The sequence below is a fragment of the Embiotoca jacksoni genome, unplaced genomic scaffold, assembly GCF_022577435.1.
Source record: "Embiotoca jacksoni isolate LCO1_2020_lvr unplaced genomic scaffold, fEmbJac1.0.p SCAF_11, whole genome shotgun sequence".
Lineage (NCBI taxonomy): Eukaryota > Metazoa > Chordata > Actinopteri > Embiotocidae > Embiotoca > Embiotoca jacksoni.
This window is the reverse complement of record NW_027185241.1, coordinates 3,707,590-3,727,515: the sequence shown is the minus strand read 5'-3', so window position 1 is coordinate 3,727,515 and position 19,926 is coordinate 3,707,590. Positions and strand designations below refer to the sequence as shown.

Here is a 19,926-nt window from a genome sequence, read left to right as displayed (position 1 = left end):
ATAAACACCACATGAAACTTGAAACTCATGAATTTGTCAGTTACAGGTTTATTTGTTTGATATATTTAAGACTGTTTGATTAAGTAACACAGAGACCTTCTTTATGTTCACATTCATAAGAACAAACTTATTCTATGAGTTAATTGACGAGGTAACAGTTCTCTATCTTTTTATACATTTAATCTCGGTGTGTGATTTGCCTCTTTCATTTGTCCGTACAATTACATCTTCAAATATTAAAGTTTTCAACAATTTCTGAATTTTATTTCATGGAGGCTCAGTAGACACTTGAATTATATATATATATATATATATATATATATATATATATTTTTTTTTTTTTTTTTTTTTTTTTTTTTTTTTTTAAAAAAGGCAGTGTGTGAGACTATATTTAGGAATTAGTACTGAACCCACCGTGGTGATAATGGCACTGTGATTATTGAACAGTAGGAGGCCACAGTGTGCAATTTTTCTGTCAGTCCCGCCCTCTTCCTCTCATTTTCAGCAGTGCAGCAGGCACGTTGCTGTTTACAGCTGCAAGCATGACATCAAATACATTTTTTACCTTCACTGAGGCCTGATTTCTTAAATAAAGATATTTTAGTCCACAGTTTTTGTCAAGTAATTAAAAGGTTTCTATTTGTTTTTCACTCAGGATGACATCGTTCTCGTCATATCTCCCAGGCCACTTTTGTCTTTTCTGAGCCCTGCTTTCCTCTCCTCTTTCTCCTTACGTCTTCTTCTCTCTTTGATTGGGCTGGATGGCCTGAGCCAAACTGCCCCACCTACAACCACAAAGAAAGGACATACTATTATGTACTGTTTACATGACTAGTCTAAAAGTAGATAGTGCATTTATATTAATTTCTCAAACCTCTGGCTCTGCTGTGAAAATACTTTTTGATAAACAATTAGTCCTACTCTGAAAGAATGATTTACAGTATGAAAGTAATAGTTGCAGACCTTTTTACATGGCAGGAATGTTGACAAATCACAGTCGGGAAAACACAAGTGGAATTATATATGTCTCAGTTCCATTAAAGGAGCAGAGTGTTAGGTGGATCTATTGGCACAAATGGTATAATTAGTCATAATTTTATGTTTATGTTCAATATTGTACAATCACCTAAAACAAAAAATCGTTGTGTTTTTCTTAACTTAAGCCCAGTTCAGACCACAGATTTGCAACAAGACAAGACGAGACCATTTGAAACTTGCAACTCCTCCCATTCATCACACGAGTGATCATACTGATGGTCAGTTTCTTGCAACATATAAATTTTTTAGTTGTGATGAAACAGCCAAAACGTAAAACACGAGAAGGTTCAGGGGGCTCATGCAAATTAATGCTGTGAACTGGAGACAGGAGCTCTCCCCTGTTTTGTGTATCTTCTGTCTTTTTCTAACACAACACAGGAGCAGTTCTGTCATTTAGAGGAGTTGATGTGTGTTCTCTAACAATCAGAAAAAACACAAACTATTGCGCATTAACTGAACTGCCAAATGCCATTTGACAAGGCAACGCCATCAGAAGGCGTGAGTCAAGATGAAATAGGACAATTCACTCTGCTGCAACTTTTCCCTTCGATGTTCTGCTTCTAAAGCGGTTTCGTCTTGTCGCACATTTTCAGTCTGAACTGGGCTTCAGAATGAGGCCTTCATATCTACATAGCGGGCGGGTCCCGTTCCACAGACGCCACCATGTTTTTAGAGTACCCCAGAAGAGACTAAACAAACACGGGATCTTCGTATTTTTTGTAAGTCTCTTCGAAGCTTGGTAGGGGAGGGGGAGGTAAGGCTGTTCAGTTGGTGGCAAAGTGTAATCTCACCACTAGATGCCACTAAATCCTACACACTGCTCCTTTAAGTGTCCCAGTAAGTCATTAAAGTGAACCAGCATACACAAAAGCTGGACCTACCCTAAGTTATATTATTAGTAATACACTGGTGCTTTTACAACTAAGATAAGTCAAAACAGCAGCTGCTAAAAAGATCTATTGTGAATATAAACAAAAGAGCAACAGATGTTTTTCACAGCAAAAATGTTTGACCTGTCAAAGAAAGGCAATCCTAATTCCATTATTAATTGCTGCACTGTGTTACAGTAATAACTCAACCCAAACTATCCTTCATATTCCACCTGTGTTTTTCTTCTATGACATGTTAACAATGCCTGACAAATGTCTGTTGCATATTAATATGTGAAGTGCAAGACAGTCTGGACAGACTTTTGAGAGGGAAGAAAATAAACTAAATAAAGCCTATTAGGTTAGGTTAGGTTAGGTTAGGTTAGGTTAGGTTAGGTTTATTAATCCCTAAGGGGAATTTTTTTTCCGCTACAGCAGCATACAGGAAGCAATAAGATAATGCTAGAATAATAGAAAGCAATAAAATAGCAGTAAAATAGCAGTAAAAAATATTAAATATAAAATATAAAATGCACAGTATATACAGTATATACAGTACAGTATATATCTATATATATTATATACAAACAACAGTGTTATTGTTGTGTGATGGATTTTGCCAGAGGTGAGTTATTGTACAGTCTTATTGCGGTCGGCAGGAATGATCTCCTGTATCTGTCCTTGTGACAGCGGAGCTGGAGGAGTCTTTTGGAGAAAGTGCTCCGCTGTCCCTGCAGCAGGTGGTGCTAGCACATGAGTCAAATCCAAGATATTAAGAAGCCTATCTTTCTCTAGAGTTAACTGTCAGGAGAGCCTTTCTTTGTTGAACTAATATTGTCATTTGCATCATAGAACCTGACGAGAAACAACAGTGAAAAGAAAAAAATAGTTCGAAATTATTATAATGTGTTTTCAACAGCTTTTTAACTGAGCTCCTTTAATTACTAATTTCCCAGGTATTATTACTTGTTCTTAAAAAAAACTGGTAATTGTCTGCATCAACGGAGAATCTTTCATTGGTTTCAAAAAGAAGCCATGACAGTGGTTGCAATGATATTTCTTCAGATAAAATCCACTGCATGTTGCAGAAAAATGTGATTTTTGTGTCTAATTTCAGTTAGTTTCATCTAAAGGTTACAACATGCCATAACTTACTGTTGACACCCGTCTGAGAGGAGGAAGGAAATGCTGCTTCTCTGAGGTATTCAGCACTAAAACAGAAATGGAAATTCAGGTGAATTAGCTGCTAACTGAATTACTCTGCAATAATATCATCATCTGATGATTATTAACTGCACCACAGACATATAACATACAAAGACTTCAGTGAAAAGTACTAGTTTATAGCAGTGGAACTCAATGAGGGCAGCTGTCAATCACCTCTGAGAGAGTGTTTGTGGTCTCAGGCCATCAAAGCGCTCTTCTTCATTGCTGTGTGAACCCTCCTCCTGGTACCTAAATGGAAAGAGAGAAGTGTGTTTAAATCCCCTTTGTTATATATTTCTTTATCTACTGTTACTGTATAGATCTTGTTCTGTGTTTTTATGTTTGACTAACAACAGTAGGAGCAGAAACTAATAACCTCCTTCACATTAAAAATTAATCACAAAACAGATAGAATTCTATTTGACAATTATAATAAATACAAAAAACCTGCACAATTCGTGCAAAAGCAGTTCATCATTAACATGTGTGGTATTGGAGGTTTCAGTAAGTTGCCTGAGTCCTTGGTTCCCTTAAAGAAAAGTGGAAGTGATTTCCCTACGTGACTATAAATAAAGCTAAAATGTCAAATGTCTGTTATCTGAGGAGCAATAAGTCATTCTGTAAAGCTTCAGCAGCATGCCCAAATTTAATCTCCTTCTAGTATACACAGACATCAAAAGGCCTTTGTTCCCTTTACAGCTCTGCACTAAGCAGCGTCTCACCTGTTTGTCTGTTGTGTATCTCTGTATGTTTCATTGCCACCGTGAGACTGCAGAATACAGAAAACAGAAAGCAAGTGAAATTAATTCAATCTTTAGTGGTCGACTCAGACAAGGAACCTGACTCTGGTTCCTTGTCTGAGTCTAAGGTCTAGTATCTCTCATTGTATCTATCACACGACAATAACATTTAGGAGAGCTATATTGTAGACACATACTGTACATAGTTGAAGCAGCAGTGATTGTGCAGGCAGCAGATACTAGATTTATTCACACAACAGCTGGTGAGTACTATGCACGAATTAACATTCCTGTGAGTTTCGTGTCTGTGAGGACTAGACCAACATATCACATCATGAAGCGGCGAGATCCTTAATACGGCAACGGTATGCAAATTACTGCCTGTGAGAACTTACTGAACGAGAGTGGGAGTGTTTGGCCAGCGACTTGGTTTCAGATGTCTGAGACTGTCTGGAGGGAGACAGACAGCGTGGGGATGGACAGGTTTTAGGCGGCAGAGGTGGAGCACCGATGTGAGAGCTGGGTACCTGGTACTCCAAACTTGAGAACTGTTAAAAAAAAAAATGACAGGGGTCAGTGGGAGCCATACAGTAAGTTTAACTTGACAGGAGGAATAATGTTGATGCATATTGCAAGCCCCGAATTTAATAGAGTGGTTGTTAAAATGCAGAAATACAAGTTTATTGAGTGAATGGGTTGCTGTCAGAAAAAAAACCATATAAAAACAAGATTAAGAGTCTATAGCCATGTGTGGGGCTTTGTGAGTTTGTACTAATGCCCAGCAGTGCTTTGAGCCAAATGCTAATGCCACCTTAGTTGTTACTAAACACAAAGTACAACCAAGTCAGATGGGGATGTCAGTAGTTTTGCAGGGTTTTATTTCATAAACCAAAGGCAAAGGAAAGGAAAAATAATAATAATTAAAAAAAAAAAAGAAAAGTATATCGGATCATTTGGCAATCCTGAGTATCTGTGACAAATTTCATGGCGATCCTTAGAGTAGATGTTAAGCTAATTTACAAAATAAGTCAACATATTTGACCTGCTAGAGACTCTAAATAAAAAGTCGGGTGAATACCAAAGTCATTAGGAATAATTCTCTGGGGGCCACAAACACCTTCACCAACTTTCATGGCAATAAATATCCTGGCTGTTAAGTTATTTCATTTTGGAACGAAGTGTTGGAAGACATACTGACATTTCCATTGGCTACATTCAAACAAAATGTAAAATAGAAATGTATTCACACACCTTCATGGCAGCCATTTCCTTTACCATCAGTTCAATGTCCTCATGGTCCTCCTCGCCGTCGTCATCGTCCTCCTCCTCCCCCCACTGCCTGCCGGCTGACAGGTAGGGCTCAATGAGGATGGACTCTGTTCCTCTGATGTCGCAGCGACAGTACGGACAGGTGTAGCCAGCTGACTTCTGCTAGATGATTATTGACGGACCCGTCAAGGACAGAGTAATGAAAAGACCATGAACGTTAAGATCCATTGTCTTGAGGTGTGTAGTGGAATATGTTGAACTCGTCTTCAAAAGGGAAAAAAAAAAAAAAAAAGCCACCGGTTTTTCAAAAGATGAGTAAGATGGAAAATGTCACACTCAACAGACACTTTAGATGGTGGTTTTACACCCCAGGTGAAGATGAAAGTGAATTGTAACAATCTTTTTTAAGCATTTATTACTGTAGTGTATAAGCGTTGTGTTCCTCCAGGTTTTTTTTTTTAAACCTCGTGATGCATTTTTGGTCTGACTGATAAACCTGTAGTTTAAATGATTATTTGTCCTATTTTAAAATATTTTACTTGCCCCACACTCGCATGTAAAAATCGCTTATTTATGCTGGTTCATGTTGCTGTTTGGTTCTCAGCTGCCATTGTGTGCAGAACATTTTTGGTATTTAAATTTCTTTATTTTCCTTCCACTTGTGAATGCCATCGTGTTCTATTGTATTGTCAACTTATTGTTGCAGAGGAAGTTTGCTTGACTGTAATCAAGACCAACTTACAACTTGTTGTGGTCTAGTATCCACAAATCTATTTTTCTCTCTGTCCCTCCCTCCTTCTCATACATCTTACACTCACACACACACTTTTTATGTCAGTGATTGTGACCGATGCAGTTTGAGGAGGATGTGATGCTGAGCTCACACAGGAAGTCCTGAGCCAAATGTCAGGACACGCAGCTCTGCACCTTTGCAAAGACTTAAAACACCTCGTGAATAGATGGGAGGCTGCTGACTAGCTGACTGACTGAAAGAAACGATTAGAGAGCATGAAGCTATAATTTAACAGCTTTAATTATGATTAGATGTCTTCAATGTGACTCAGTGCCTATAAGAGGAAGTAGGAAGTTGGGAAAGCCCCACTGCAGAAGCAAAAATGAAGTGCATTTGGATTTGAAGACTAACGTTTTGGATTTCTGTGCTATTTAAAAGGGTCAAATGTAATTAATTTCAGTGAAAGACCTCCATGATATTTGAGATATTTATCTTACATGTATATTGCTGTGAACAGGCTAGAAGTCTCATTGTGTTCTCCCTTTGACAATTACATCCTGACAGCATGTAAAATAAAAGAATCATTTCACAGCTCTTTTCTTTCTCTCTTACTATAAAAGTTTTGTGCTTATTTTTCAAGTAAGATGTCAAACTGCATAATCTCATATATACTACATTCAAAAAAATGGTTTAAGAGAGTGCAGGAGAGGCTCCACAGCACCTTTAGTGACCTGTAAGAGGCTGGAGAGTTGACAGATTTGCAACCCAATTCACTGGCATGAATGTACTGAAGATTGCTTTAAATTTTCAGCAAGAATAACTCACACAGTGTCTTCAGTGTCAAAACTGAAGTGGGATATAAAATCATGTTCTTACAAAGGCAGTGTTATAGTTCCACATATTATATTTGATAGGAAAATCTGGGTACAGAGTCACGGGACATGAAAGTTGCCTTATAGAATTCTACAAAAAGCTTGGTTGTTTTCGGAAGAGTTTTGAACTTCTTTTTGTCAATTCTGAATTTCAATAACATGTTTGCATAGCAGACACAAAGCCTATTGTTAACATCAACCTCAAGCCACATTCGAATTGCCAGCCCTATTACAGTAATAAAGGGGCTGCAAGCCCACAACCAAACCATGGCCTACGAAAATAAATCTAGTTTAGTCAACCAAGACTGATTCACTCCACTGAACACATGACAACTGTTACAGTAACAATCAGTTTAACATAATGTTACGGAAGAGTGATCTGTGATTTTAAATTAAGACAGATAGACATCAGGCAACTTTGAGTGAGTGGATGGGGGTTCATACCTGCCAGCCTGTGAGGCAGGGTTGGCACAGGAGATGCCCACAGGGTTGGATCCGAGTGTCTTTATCCCTCTCTGTGCAGATCTTACACAACTGGAAGGTGCTACCAATCTCACAGTAAATTTCATACTCTTCCTGTTTGATGTTGCAGCAGCGGTGATGGTAGTTAGTCAGAGAGATGAGACACAACAGAGAACATCTCAGGATATGATCTATGTTTTGTCAAAGTAAAGCTTCAAGATGCTTCTGGCAGTTTATTGCAAAATTGATAAAGAAAGGCATCCACTTACTTCTGTAACTTTGACTTTGCCCCTCTGGGCCGGTTCGCACAAGCTTGTCAGGTCGGGGTTCACATCACGGCCATCTGGGTAAAGGTAGCTTCAGGCGGAGAAACACACAGCACTCAGAGAAAACACATAAACAAAAGGAAAATAAATCAGAGACCTGTATATTGTTCTCCTAACCAGCCTTCCTTGAAGCCCTCAATGAGTGCCTGGTAGAGAGGTGTATTCTGGGGGATGGTCTGGACAATGCCACCTTCAATCGTCACATGGCCAATAGCCCACTGGCCCATTCTTGTGCAGCTGAGACGAAAGATATAGCTGAGAGGAGAGAAAGAGCCTTGTAAATCCCACTTGTTTACAAGACAGAAAATCTAAATTTAAATAAATTCAGAAACATTCAGGCAGTGAAGAGAGCAGATAAGTCACATGAACATAGAACTTTGCTTCATTCAGAAAATGTTGCTGTGCTTATCTTCACCTCCCAGGTCTGTGCAGGTAATGTTTCAGGCGAGCTATGACCTGGTCGTAGGTGAGGAAGGCCATGTAGCCGGGATGAGTCACTGCCAGCTGGTTCCAGTTCCTTATAAGTGACTTCCAGGGCTAAAAGGGAAGCGGAGGACAAGAGAAGATATGAACTTATACGTTGTATTTAATTTATCACTGTGACATTGGCAAGTAAGCACTGGAGTCTCCCAAAAGTTTCTGGTCCCAGCCAATAAATCATTTGGCATTAAATCACCTATGAAGTGTGTGTTTTTTAAAGTTTGACTTTGTTTGTGTTAAACATACAAGATATTATGTGAGCTTTACAGGTGCAGGTATGCAGATTTTGAACTAGGCTAGCTTTCCCCCCCCCCCCTTTTCCAGTCTCTGTGCTAAGCTAAGATAACAGTCTGCTGGCATCAATCTTTTCGTCTAACTCTTAGCAAGAAAGCAAATGACCATATTTCTTAAAATGACAAACTATTTTTAAGTAATATTTTCTGTATTGAAAACTTTAAACTTACCTGAAACAGCCTGGTGAAGATGTCAAACTCAAACACAGAGACGTGATCGTTACAGGTGAGATCAATGGTTGATTTCAGAGCCATGGACTCCATCCTGTCTTCAAAACAATGTGCACTTCGCAGCTGCTCTTTAAAGGTATTCCACTGCACTATACACCTGTCAGAACATCATGAACATATGGTGGATGTGGATATACACACAAAATATAAACACAAAATATTCTGTCATCATAAAAAGTTTGTACAAACTTGTTGCCAAATGAATGCCTCCAAAAATCCTCAGCCTCTGTCTTAGTCACCCGGTAGGTGTCACCCTGAAAACATCCCCCTGGAAACATGGCCTTCAGCTCCCACAGCATGTGACTGAACAGCAAGGACAGTTTAGTCAAATTCCTCCTGAGAATGAAAGACAAAGTAGATTTCCAGTTGTGGCTACAGAAATAGAAATAGAATTACTTTGCTCGGAAACGTCAATGTATTCCAGCCCCAAAGTGTGTGTGTCACAGTTTGTGCTCTTATACAAGTAAAATCTCTTCTGAGCCAAGAAACCATGTGGGCTTAAACTAATAACCCAAATGTATAAGAACCTGGACAACTGTATGTGCAGAAATAGCATAACTTGTTTGTATTTATTATTCCATCTCGTGTTTATTATTGGTACTCTAGCATTCTAATTGTGTGACAGTTAAAAATTTATTTTTGTCATGTTTTATATGATTAAATTAAGCATCACCAGTTACTCCAACCTGCATTGTAGGAGTGTGAAATCATGCTCAGCTGTACATTCGATACCCTACTGCTCTGTTTCAGTTGAAGCATTGCTAATACTTTCCATATATACACACACACACACACACACACACACACACACACACACACATACACACACACACACACACACTCTCACCCACCCACACAACAGGTAGTCCAGCTTGCACACAGGATGCTGTCTACTGCTTTCTTTTCTGTATATACCACAAAATGTTCCAGCGGCCAGTGTTTCACTTCAAGGTACTCTTTTACCGTGTCTCTAGTCTTTCAAGGTTCTTGTATGGTCCTTTATGCATTTCATTTCTTTTTGTAACAAATCATTTCACAATTTCTTTTAAAATTGAAGTCCTTCATGGGAGATTTAAGGGGGTTTATAGTTGTCATTGCAAAATGTGCAGATATGAGTGGCCATTGGTGGCTTTTTTTTTAAGAAACCTAAACATTTGCTGCGGTGCAAGTCTACAAATATGCATCAAATTTGAATGACTGGACACAGTGTTTCCCACTTAGCTATGAAGGTCAAACAACCAAATGAAGTAACAATAAATAAAATACACATTTAAGGAGGACCCTTACAGTTTTGAGTGAATCAAACATATATCACATGAAGTAACAAACAAATACTGCAGTCTGCTTCAATGTACTATAAACTAATATAACAAGGACTAACTTCCAAATACAAGAACTAAAGTATGCCAGTGTTATAATACAATTTTTAATTTGTGACAGTTTGAAATGTAAATTTATATATAGCATATCTACCGATACTGATTATGTTTTGGTATATAACTATGTTAGTTGACTGCATATATTACATTTGGCAACAATTTCTCATCTTTAACACATCATATCTCCTCTTTTGCAAGACATTTTTGATGCAACCCTGGAAATCTTCTTCAGATCTGCCCAGGTGTCCAAGACTCATTAGAAATAGCATGGAAAGAGGTCATAGACTTTCCACCTCAGTGAACAAAACTAAATCTCTATGGTGCTGAGGAGAGAAGTAGTAGTAGAGGAGGTGGTGGGAGGAAATGTGAAAGCCACATCTCTCGTTCTGGCTGGGCCCATGTATTTAAAAATATAATTCAAAAGGTAGAAATATTGTGGTGAAACCTAAATACACCATTTAAATGGTGGTTTTGAAAATATGGCTGAGGTATTGTCCAGAAAAGTGATGCCTGACAATGCATAGCTTTATAGTAATCCTTGGGCGTTTGTCATTCAATGGCATTTGTAACTGTGTCGCTGTTGGAAACCGCATGTTGCTCACCAGCTTGATCTGTGCACCTGAAGAAACTTGATGTGAAGCACATTGTTTGCTTCAAAAAACATCTCTTCGCTCTGCCAGATTAATCAAATTACACATTTAAATGCTTGCAATGTGTACCAGCGCAAAGCAACATTTTATTCAGTTGTGTAAGATTGTAAAAGTTATTGTAAATAATTGTGTAGCACTTGAATCTTGAATGTGAAGATTAATTTGTACTTACTAAACATGATAAAAATGTTTCTCATATTCAAATAAATTCAATCTTAACATCCACAGACAATTATTTTAAATGTTTGTTAAAACAGTGGAAGAACTATATTTCTATTGAGATTAGGGTCAAAATTGATAGTCACACCCTAAACAGGAGGACACAGCACTTTCTTAAATGTAACTAAATATATTTAGGAAAGTGTTGCACTAAAGTAAAATGTTGGGGTACTTTTACTTTTCACCACAGTTGATAGGGAAACTATGCTATAAATCTACTCAGTTTTGTCTATTGAAGAGCTACAGTTAGTTACGTAAAGATTTTACAAAACATTTGATGAAATATCATGAACAAAAAAAAAGCATGAACACCTATAACAGTAAAATGTTATATAAATGCATCAGCAATGACGATCTAATAATGTATAACATTAGGGCCACTTGGCTGTTTTGAGTACGTTTGATACATAAATAGTTTGCTTCGAATGCTCAATTACTTCTACTTAAATAACATTTTCAATGCAAATTTGCATGCCTGTTTCTGAAATTCCTGTCAGAGGACCTCAAAGCCGCCAGTAGCCACTAAACCTTCAACTGTCTGTTTTTGTTATCTCCACCGTTGGTCGGATCTCAGTTCTGTTTTTAGCATCACATGATAACCAGACAGAAATTTCTTATTTCAACTGACAAGTCAACAATTTTAGAAATAGACTGAGAATTTGTTTACTGGCCCGAGTCTGTGACCTAACAAGCCAGAAAAAAAGGACAATATAGCAAGACATACTAAAAACACACAAAATAATATTTGCACTGCTTGCCCTGACACGTAAGTCACAATATACATAATACTGTGAATTTTCTACATGACTGCCCATGCAGGCCTCGCTGTGGTAAGGCCATCTGTTGTGCATTCAGAAGATTACGTAATAAATCTTAAATCATGACCTGATTTTCAGGTTCTGCTGAAAGATAATCTTTGATAAAAGCTGGTGTCTGTAACAATTTTCAAACAATGGATGTTGCAGAGTGGAATCAGAGTGCAGCGCCAGCACCTCAACCAACCGAGCAATGTATACTGTATTCACAGGAAAAGATCAACAGTTAATTTATGATTTTAGTTCCGATATGCAGACTTTTTTCCAGCCAGGCTTTGTCTAATTAATGTATTTAACTGTTATTGTTAGAAATGTATATTGTCTTTTAGTTTTATAAGTAAACCAGAGAATCTAAACATGCATTGTTCAATCCAATCTTTTTCCTCGGAGTCGGGCTGCGTCATACTGAATTAGTATTATCTTCTGACAAAAATGTCTCATTTAAGAAAATATACAATTGCACTGACATATGGAAAGTTTTAGTTTTACAATAAATGACAAAGAATTTGAATGCAATGAACTGGCTGAGCCCTTGATAGGAATAGTTTTGACTAATCTCATGCACGCAAGTAGGAATAATGCTTTTAATATGCCGTAGCAATGGATGGAGAATGGATGCTCAGATAAATAATTTCCAGTCTGACATTGTTTGTTGTGACAGCTTTCACTCTGGATCTCATCCCTCCTGTATGCCATATAGTGTCATGCTATATTAATGCAAGAGCAGCTGTGTGCTCATCCAGTCCTGTATTACGCCACAAACAGATACAATAAAATTAAAGCATGGGTACCTCTGCATAGCTTGTGGATACAACTGTGACAGTCTCTCTCCCAAGCTGCTCAAATTCAAAGGAGGTTATTGCTTTTTCTAGTTTCTCCATATTAGCATCACAAAGGTGCGGGTTTGGCCCTTTTTCCACCCTCATCATTAGTATTCTCAACAGGGGCGAGGGAATGTGGCCCAAACTCCAAATAAAAAAGTTAATCTGTTTAGCTGCTCCAAAATATCCTCTTTAGCTAAACAGCAAGCAAACTTACACAACACGGTTATTTTAGTGCTCACTAGTATATTTATCTTCTGGGAACCAGGGACCTTATTTTCCCACAGCTTCTATTGATGGTTTAAAATGGTTATTTTAGTTCATTTACTTTAGAGGGATCGAAATGTCATAACTGTCAAGTATTAAGTTATGACTGTGTTTTGGTGAGGCAATTATAACCGACTATTATTGGATTTTTGTTTCAAAGTTAAAGCAGAAAGGAAAAGCTGGGATCCAGGGTAATGAAGGAGATTTGAGGGATGGAACTCTGCGGCCTCTTTCTGACCCCACAGTCAGTTTATTTGTTTTACAGAAGGTCAGGTTACAGCGACAAATTAATCTGAAATTAATGGTTTGAGAACACGATGCGGGTGACAGGGAAGGAAAATGGCACCTGTAATATTAGCCTACCCATAGATGGTTGGTTCAGTCAGTTTAATATTTTTTAACTTACTCGTACAGATGTTTTATTTGCTCGGGCTGTGAGATCTCAGATATTTGGTTTGGTTGAATTGGTCTGAATGAAATTTAATTTGTGGTGCCAACAGAAATGGAAAATCTAATTCAAAAGCAACCAAAAAAAATCCCCCATTCCTCCACAGACCTCAATGCCAGCATCTCTCATCAGAACCAGAAAGAAAGATTCCTGTAAAGGCAGTGTGATCTGTGGAGTTACAGTAACACTTTGTGGAAAAGAAATTCCTGCACCTTTAAATACAGAATAATGTTTGAATACTGTAAGGACAGAACTTAAAAATTCTTGTCGAAGCATGTATTGTAGGCTGGCAGCAGAAATATCCGAACCCAAAATCTCAAGGTACATCGCCGTGTACCAAAGCAAAGTGAAAAAAAAAAAAGAAGCCTTCTTTTCAATTTGTGTGAACTGACCCTTTGAAAATTAAATCAAAGGCTGCAACAATGTTTTTTATTTGATACTTTAGTCACATCTAGTCTTGTCAAAAATAATTCAACAAATGCCAATCACAATTTCAGACAGCCAAATGCAATGTCTTGTTTTGTCTGACCAACAGTCCAAAATCCAAAATATTACATTTGTAATGCAAAACAAACAACAACAACAACAACAAAAATGTCACATTGAAGATACTGGAACCAGTCCTTCTTGGTATTTTTGGTTGAACAGAAAACAGAAAAGATTATGGATTATTATAAATTTTATCTTGGTCAAGTAATTGATTAAATAATTCACAATAGTAAGCCTATGTAACTGCTTCATTTTTTTTAATTTTTTTTTTTGAAAGGACAGAATGAGGAATGAATGAAGAATTTTATGCAGGATTTTATCTTTTATGAAGTAAGACATATTGCATTTTAGAATGAAAGAAGTATAGAAACTAAAGGTTATTTTGAATAATGAGGTATTTAGTGTTTCTGGCCCTTCAACACGTGCTCACTAGTGTTTGTGTATGTATGTCAGCCAGGGGACATCTTACCTGTAGCTTGATGTCTCCTCAAATATCTTCTCCCGTCCCTCTTTAAACAGCAGCACAGCCCTGTCAGTCTTATCCAGTAGGTTTCTGATGTGGACTCTCAGGTACTTGGCCTCGTCTCCTCGGGGCAACTGGCTGCATGCTGCCCAGGATCCTTGGTAGGGATCCCAAACCTGCATGACCAGTGCTAAGGTTTCAGATACCAGGTCTGGCAGGTACGGCGGGCTGTTCCTCAGGCCTAGCCGAGGGTTGGTGCACAGCTCTTGGAGCCTGTCAAGTCTTTTGAGGGTCTTGTCCACCAGCCGCCGATCTCCACTGGTAGGAGGCTGGGAGTTCAATCTCGGGTTGCTGGATACTCCTAAACCTGCTGCTGCCATCATTTCACTGTTGTGCGTTTGAAAGTGAAGTGAACCAAAAACGAACTTGAATGTCAGTCTGTGATTATTTGTGGGGGTGTGTCAATAAATAACACTGGTCCTGCTGCATCAAGAGGTGGGAAAGCTCAGTATTTGAATGAGGGTGGATGTTTATTAGCATAAACTCAGAGCAGCTATTGACAGAGGTTCAAGTCCTTATGTGTTTACAGTGATACTTGTTGTCCTTAAAATTATTTTTGTGAGTCCTCTGCTTAACCTGTAAATAATGCATCTTATCCTCCTCAAACAGCATCCAATGTTAATCCATATGTTAACAATCCAAAGCATTCCTTTATCCAGTGATCGACAACATGTGCAATCCCAATTACATCTTAAAAAATGCTGAATACGTTTAGCCAAAACAGCCACTGTAATCCATTTCTAGCTTGTCACTCCTTTGTCAGATCTTCAGAAAATACACAAAGCCTATATTCAAAGATTTACGCAACAGAAACAAAACACCACTAGAGGCCAAGAGAGATACTAAAAAGAAAAGAAAGGAAACTCAACCCTCAAAACAGTTCAAACTTTTACCTCCTCCAATCCTCTCCTCTCTCTCCACCCCTACAGTTTTAGCCAGTCTTACCCCCAGTTTAACACTGTACTCCGCTTACCATTATTAATGTGTACATCTCAGCAGCACAACAGTCCTACATACTCAGGGTCAACCGAGCTGATAAATCTGCTCTCAGCACAGCAGAAACGTGGTCTCTGTCATGGCATGAAACAGTGCTGCTTCTTCTTTGTCTCTTCATGTCACCCTCTCTCTCTTGCCTTGGTTCACCCTTTGATTGGTTTCCTGGTTGCAGCTATACAAACAGGTTTGTTTTCTTTGCTCTATTGCTCAGGCAGACAAGCAGAGGGCGAGGGAGAGAGAGTGAGCGAGAGATGGGAGGGAGGAAGACAGAGAGGTGTGGACTCAGAAGTTACCATTCACTAAGACTGAAAGTGTACAAAGTGCATGTCCTGAATTGCACTCTGTTTCAAGGCAGGTGGACTTCTTTATAATTGACAGGATGCCTTTGAAGGTAAAAAAAACATCATCCTTATCTGACTGTCAGCAGGGTAAACTGTTCACTGTATCATTAGATAAATTCTAAGATTTATTTTTATATACCCTCTCAAAAGCCAAACCAGTAATATGTTAATGAGTGTAATACACAGTTAGTCCACTAGAGGTACTGTGTCAGTGTCACATTTTGCCTTGCCCAGGCATGAAAAATACACAAACATATGACCAGGGTCTAAGAAGTAAGGCATGTGATGGAGGTCTTTAGGCTAAGAACAAAAGTGATAGTTTGGAGGCAGGTTTAGGGTAGTTGGATGGATCAAACACGATTTTCACCCAGGTTACCGGAGTTTGAATGAGAAAGTGATGTGGATTTCGTTAAAAAAAAAAACTTTTCCTAACATCTTCCAACTCGTTTTTGTGCCTAACCCTAACCAAGTAGTTTATGCCTAAACATAATGAGGAGACTTTTATTGGCAAAAAGTTAGGCACGTCATTTTTCATGCCAACATTATAGGCGAGGGAAAATATGATACTCACACGGTATCCTCTACTGGCCTGCCGGGTGAACTACAAGCTTTGGTGCTAAACCGGGTTGCAAAAGTAGCTCAAAATTGCAAAATACTAAATAGACAACAAAAAATGTATTATAAACAGATGCAACCAGGCATACATAAACATACACAACACATGCAAACATTATAGATAGATAGATAGATAGATAGATAGATAGATAGATAGATAGATAGATAGATAGATAGATAGATAGATAGATAGATAGATAGATAGATAGATAGATCGATCGATCGATCGATCGATCGATCGATCGATAGTTACTTACTTACTTTATTAATCCCCCAAGGGAATTTTTTTTTTTGCTACAGCAGCATTTATAGATAGAGGTAAAGCAATAAAAGTAACAGAGTGAAAAATATTAAATATAAAAATGCACAATATATACAATAAAAATGTAACAATATTGAATTAAACTAACTAAACAATAGTGCAAAGATTATTTACTGAAAGAAAATACTTGACTGAAAAGGAAAGCCTATAGTTTGGTTTTAAAAGGACAGAGTGTAGGAGCAAGTCTTAGATGACCATGCAAACTGTTCCATTCTTCAGGCGCACAGATACTAAAAGCCATCTCACCTACTTTTAAAAAGCTCTGGGCACATGGAGGAGATTTCCATCTTTTGACCAGAGAGATTTTCTGGGATTGTAAACTGACAGCCTGTCTGAGACAGCCCAGAAAGTGCTTTGCAAAACAGGAGGTAGATTTTTACTTGGACTACGAAAACAACAGGGAGACAGTGAAGGTTACAGGGGACTATGGGATCTGATTCTTTTTGTCCTGGCTAGGACTTGAGCTCTGGATAAATTGTAATCTATGGGTTGTTTGTTTGGAAGACCCACAAACAGAGAACTGTAATAGTTCAGGCTGCTCAGGACAAAAGGTTTTGGTGAGTCAGACATTAACTATTGCAGGTTATTTTTATGTCAGTTTGTCAGTGGGTCCACTACTTTGGCCTTCACTGAAACATTTTTAAAAACTGTTGTATTGATTGGCATGGCATTTGGAGCAGAGTTTCATGGATGATGTATTCTACATACTTTGGTTGTCATCTGACCTTTCCTCTAGCTCCACCACGAGGCTGATGTTTGTAATTTTGAGTAAATGCTTTGAACAACTATTTGATGGATTGTCATTAAATTTGGTACACATATGCACATGTCCCCTCAGGCTGAATTTTAATAACTTTGATGATTCCTTAACTTTTCACTTAGAGTCATAACATATATATTTGTCCAATAGTTTAGTTTATGATCAAATACTGGCAAAACTAAAAACTTCCCATTAGCCTCAGCTGCACTTTGTGTTTATTACTAATTAGCAAGTGAGCAAACATGATATTTGATTCCTCAAACACAGACGAACCGCATTCAAGAGGCTGGAACAAGTGAATTTGGACACTTTTTATAAAATAAACAATTTAATCAATCCCAAATTGTTGTTTCACATACTACAGAATGTGACTCTTGTGAAATGACAAATTACTAGTTATTTAACTAGTTATTTAAATACTGACTGGGGACAACAGACTTAATCTTAATTGAATAAATAAAGGATTTGATCAGGAATTTATATCCGTGGTATAATAGTAGCATAAAATACAATTTCCAATATAATGTTTAATAAACTACTTACATATTTTTGTCCAGAACTTGTTTTTAAAAACAAATAATCTCTGTAATATGTGCATTAGTCAGACTGACAGCTTCCGAGATTGCATTAAAGTAAAAGTTTTCCATGAGTCCTACTCATGCTCGTGTCATCACAGCACTTGGCACACAACCTGCACCATGAGAAAACAGACAATCGTCAACTTCTGCATCCACAAGAGGGAGACACAATCTCAGCCAATGCACATCCAGTCTACAGTTGTCACTGCGGTCTGATCATGCTACCCATTTAAATTTCAGTTTCGCCTTCAGTTTAACGGAAGAGCACGTATATACTTTCAAAAAAAGTTTTTTCTCCTTTGACTCAAAAAAAGTTGTGCATGCTGAAGTGTAAGTCCCTTCGCCAGCTGCAAAGTTTATCAAGTCCCGATATGGATTATTGCTTTGATACATTTCTGAAAATTCAATTCACAATTCCTTGACTTCTTTATTTTGAGAGTCTTCTTGCACCTTTGCTCTCCTGTCACAAGGGTGTCTTATTTCATTGTCTGATGTCTTTGATATTACCATGATTTGATCATGGAGCACATTTTATCATTAAACCTCAGCTACTGTCTCTTTCACTCTGCAATAAGCGCTATCAAGTGTGTGTACAGGATTTAAGGCAGCTGTAAAAGAAGTAAGCCAGTCTTTCTTTTTTTTTTTTTATGAAAAATGATATGTAATTCCAGACAAGACCAAAATGGTTGAGTGCCCTGACAGCTGCACAGCATGTTTGTACAATCTCAGGGTGTTTTAGGGACTTTAGACACCAAGCTTGACTTTCTGTTGCCCACTGCACACTTCAGTGGAAAGAGGAAAGTCCCAAATTGACCCTGGTAATCAGAACCTGGTAGAGGGCGGAGTAGGATCACATTAAAGACAATGAGATGAGATGTGATTTTCACATTTGTGTGCAATTGCAGGATGGTGTACGGACATTTAGGATTTGTGTAAGTGTTTGTGATCAGGTTACATGGCCACATGCAGGGTAGCGGTGTCATGGCATCGTTTGATGAGTCGGTTATTTTGGACAGGACATCTTCTCTCTGAAGTCCCCCTTTATTCCTCCTTTGGGGAGTTCAGCTCTGGGTCTGCAGCCTGGTGACATTACAAAATATACACAAAATGTGACGGACTGCATCTGGTGGACTTCTATCTACAACCAAGCATTAGTCTAACTTGAAGTTGTGTATCCTATTTATCTATGATATTTGAGTTCACATAATACAAATTTGGATTTGTGAATTGGGAGTCCAACATGCTGTTACTAGAAAGTTGTCCTTAATCGTACTACAACTGGTAAAATAATGTGTTCTAAACTGAAAGGAGAAGAGCAAAAGTGGATACACTGACTTTTTGGATGGAGTGTGAAAATCAACACTATGTCTGCTGACGTTGGGCACAAAAACATGTGATCAATAACATACAAAATAGCAACCAAATCCTTTCCATGACATCATGAAGATATCAGAGAGCCTTTCAAAAAGGAACTTTACATTTCAACGCCCTTCAGCTTTTGTTACCCTTTTTCTACTCTTACATGTTTCTGACATCAACAGCTCTAGACTGTCATAACGACACAATATACAGTACGCCCAATATATAACCAATTCCAATTCTGCATATGTATTTTCATATGAAGTGGGACAGTGTGTATGGTTTTTGAAATAACGGAGAGAAATTCATTTCACATTAAACTAACCCTTTGATTATTATAACTAGTAATCAAAAAGAAATAAGAAAAAAAAGGCTACTTTTTATTTGAAACCTTTTATTTCCATGCTGTATAAACTGCTAATTGCTTATCATTTGTTTGCCATTCTAACTGAGCCCAAATTTGATCTTGACATGAAAAATGAAAATAAGAAAATAGCATAAATGAGCTGTCACTGAATTCATGGTATCAGTTTTAACCTGGTTGGGCATTAGTTCTATTTTTCTGCACTGGTATCACATGCTGCACTTCTTACTGAGGAGCATCCACCCGTCTCTCCTCCTCGAACTTCTTGAGAAATTCAGTGTCTGGTGTTTTGAACTTGCATGCAAATCAGACTACTGTCAGAGAAGTCTCAATTCAAGGCAGTGTTTTCTCTTTCCTGCCTCGCTCGGTATAATTAGGTGCCACAATAGCTTCGTTTCGGTTTAAAAGGAAAGCAACGTCAAGTGTCAGTCTGATTACATTCATTGCAAGCAGATGAGCTG

At 38.0% G+C, this 19,926-nt stretch overlaps 1 protein-coding gene across 2 annotated transcripts; it reads right to left on the bottom strand.

Moving 5' to 3' along the window:
- Nucleotides 1-28: 28 nt before the first annotated feature.
- Nucleotides 29-15,287, bottom strand: cblc (Cbl proto-oncogene C, E3 ubiquitin protein ligase). 2 transcript variants are annotated; one of them, XM_069142346.1, is made up of 14 exons: nucleotides 15,104-15,286; nucleotides 14,077-14,457; nucleotides 8,709-8,855; nucleotides 8,460-8,616; nucleotides 7,931-8,052; nucleotides 7,633-7,770; nucleotides 7,459-7,546; nucleotides 7,172-7,303; nucleotides 5,105-5,284; nucleotides 4,249-4,401; nucleotides 3,836-3,882; nucleotides 3,288-3,362; nucleotides 3,063-3,118; nucleotides 29-785 (listed from the first exon to the last, which is right to left on the bottom strand). In XM_069142346.1, exons 2-14 carry the CDS (start codon nucleotides 14,451-14,453, stop codon nucleotides 652-654), a joined length of 1,806 nt encoding a protein of 601 aa, XP_068998447.1. In that variant the 5' UTR covers nucleotides 14,454-14,457; nucleotides 15,104-15,286; the 3' UTR covers nucleotides 29-651. The 2 variants fall into 2 exon arrangements, with proteins under 2 accessions (XP_068998447.1, XP_068998448.1); XM_069142347.1 differs by having other exon boundaries at nucleotides 5,105-5,281; nucleotides 14,077-15,287.
- Nucleotides 15,288-19,926: the final 4,639 nt, after the last annotated feature.

What these genes read in the sequence shown, in the direction of transcription:
- cblc (XM_069142346.1), bottom strand. Translation starts at nt 14,453, where the DNA reads ATGATGGCAGCAGCAGGTTTAGGAGTATCCAGCAACCCGAGATTGAAC. An exon ending in AACACTCCCACTCTCGTTCA is followed by an intron (nt 3,883 to 4,248) that starts GTAAGTTCTCAC and finishes TGTATTCTGCAG; the next exon opens with TCTCACGGTGGCAATGAAAC. An exon ending in GATACACAACAGACAAACAG is followed by an intron (nt 3,363 to 3,835) that starts GTGAGACGCTGC and finishes CTTTCCATTTAG; the next exon opens with GTACCAGGAGGAGGGTTCAC.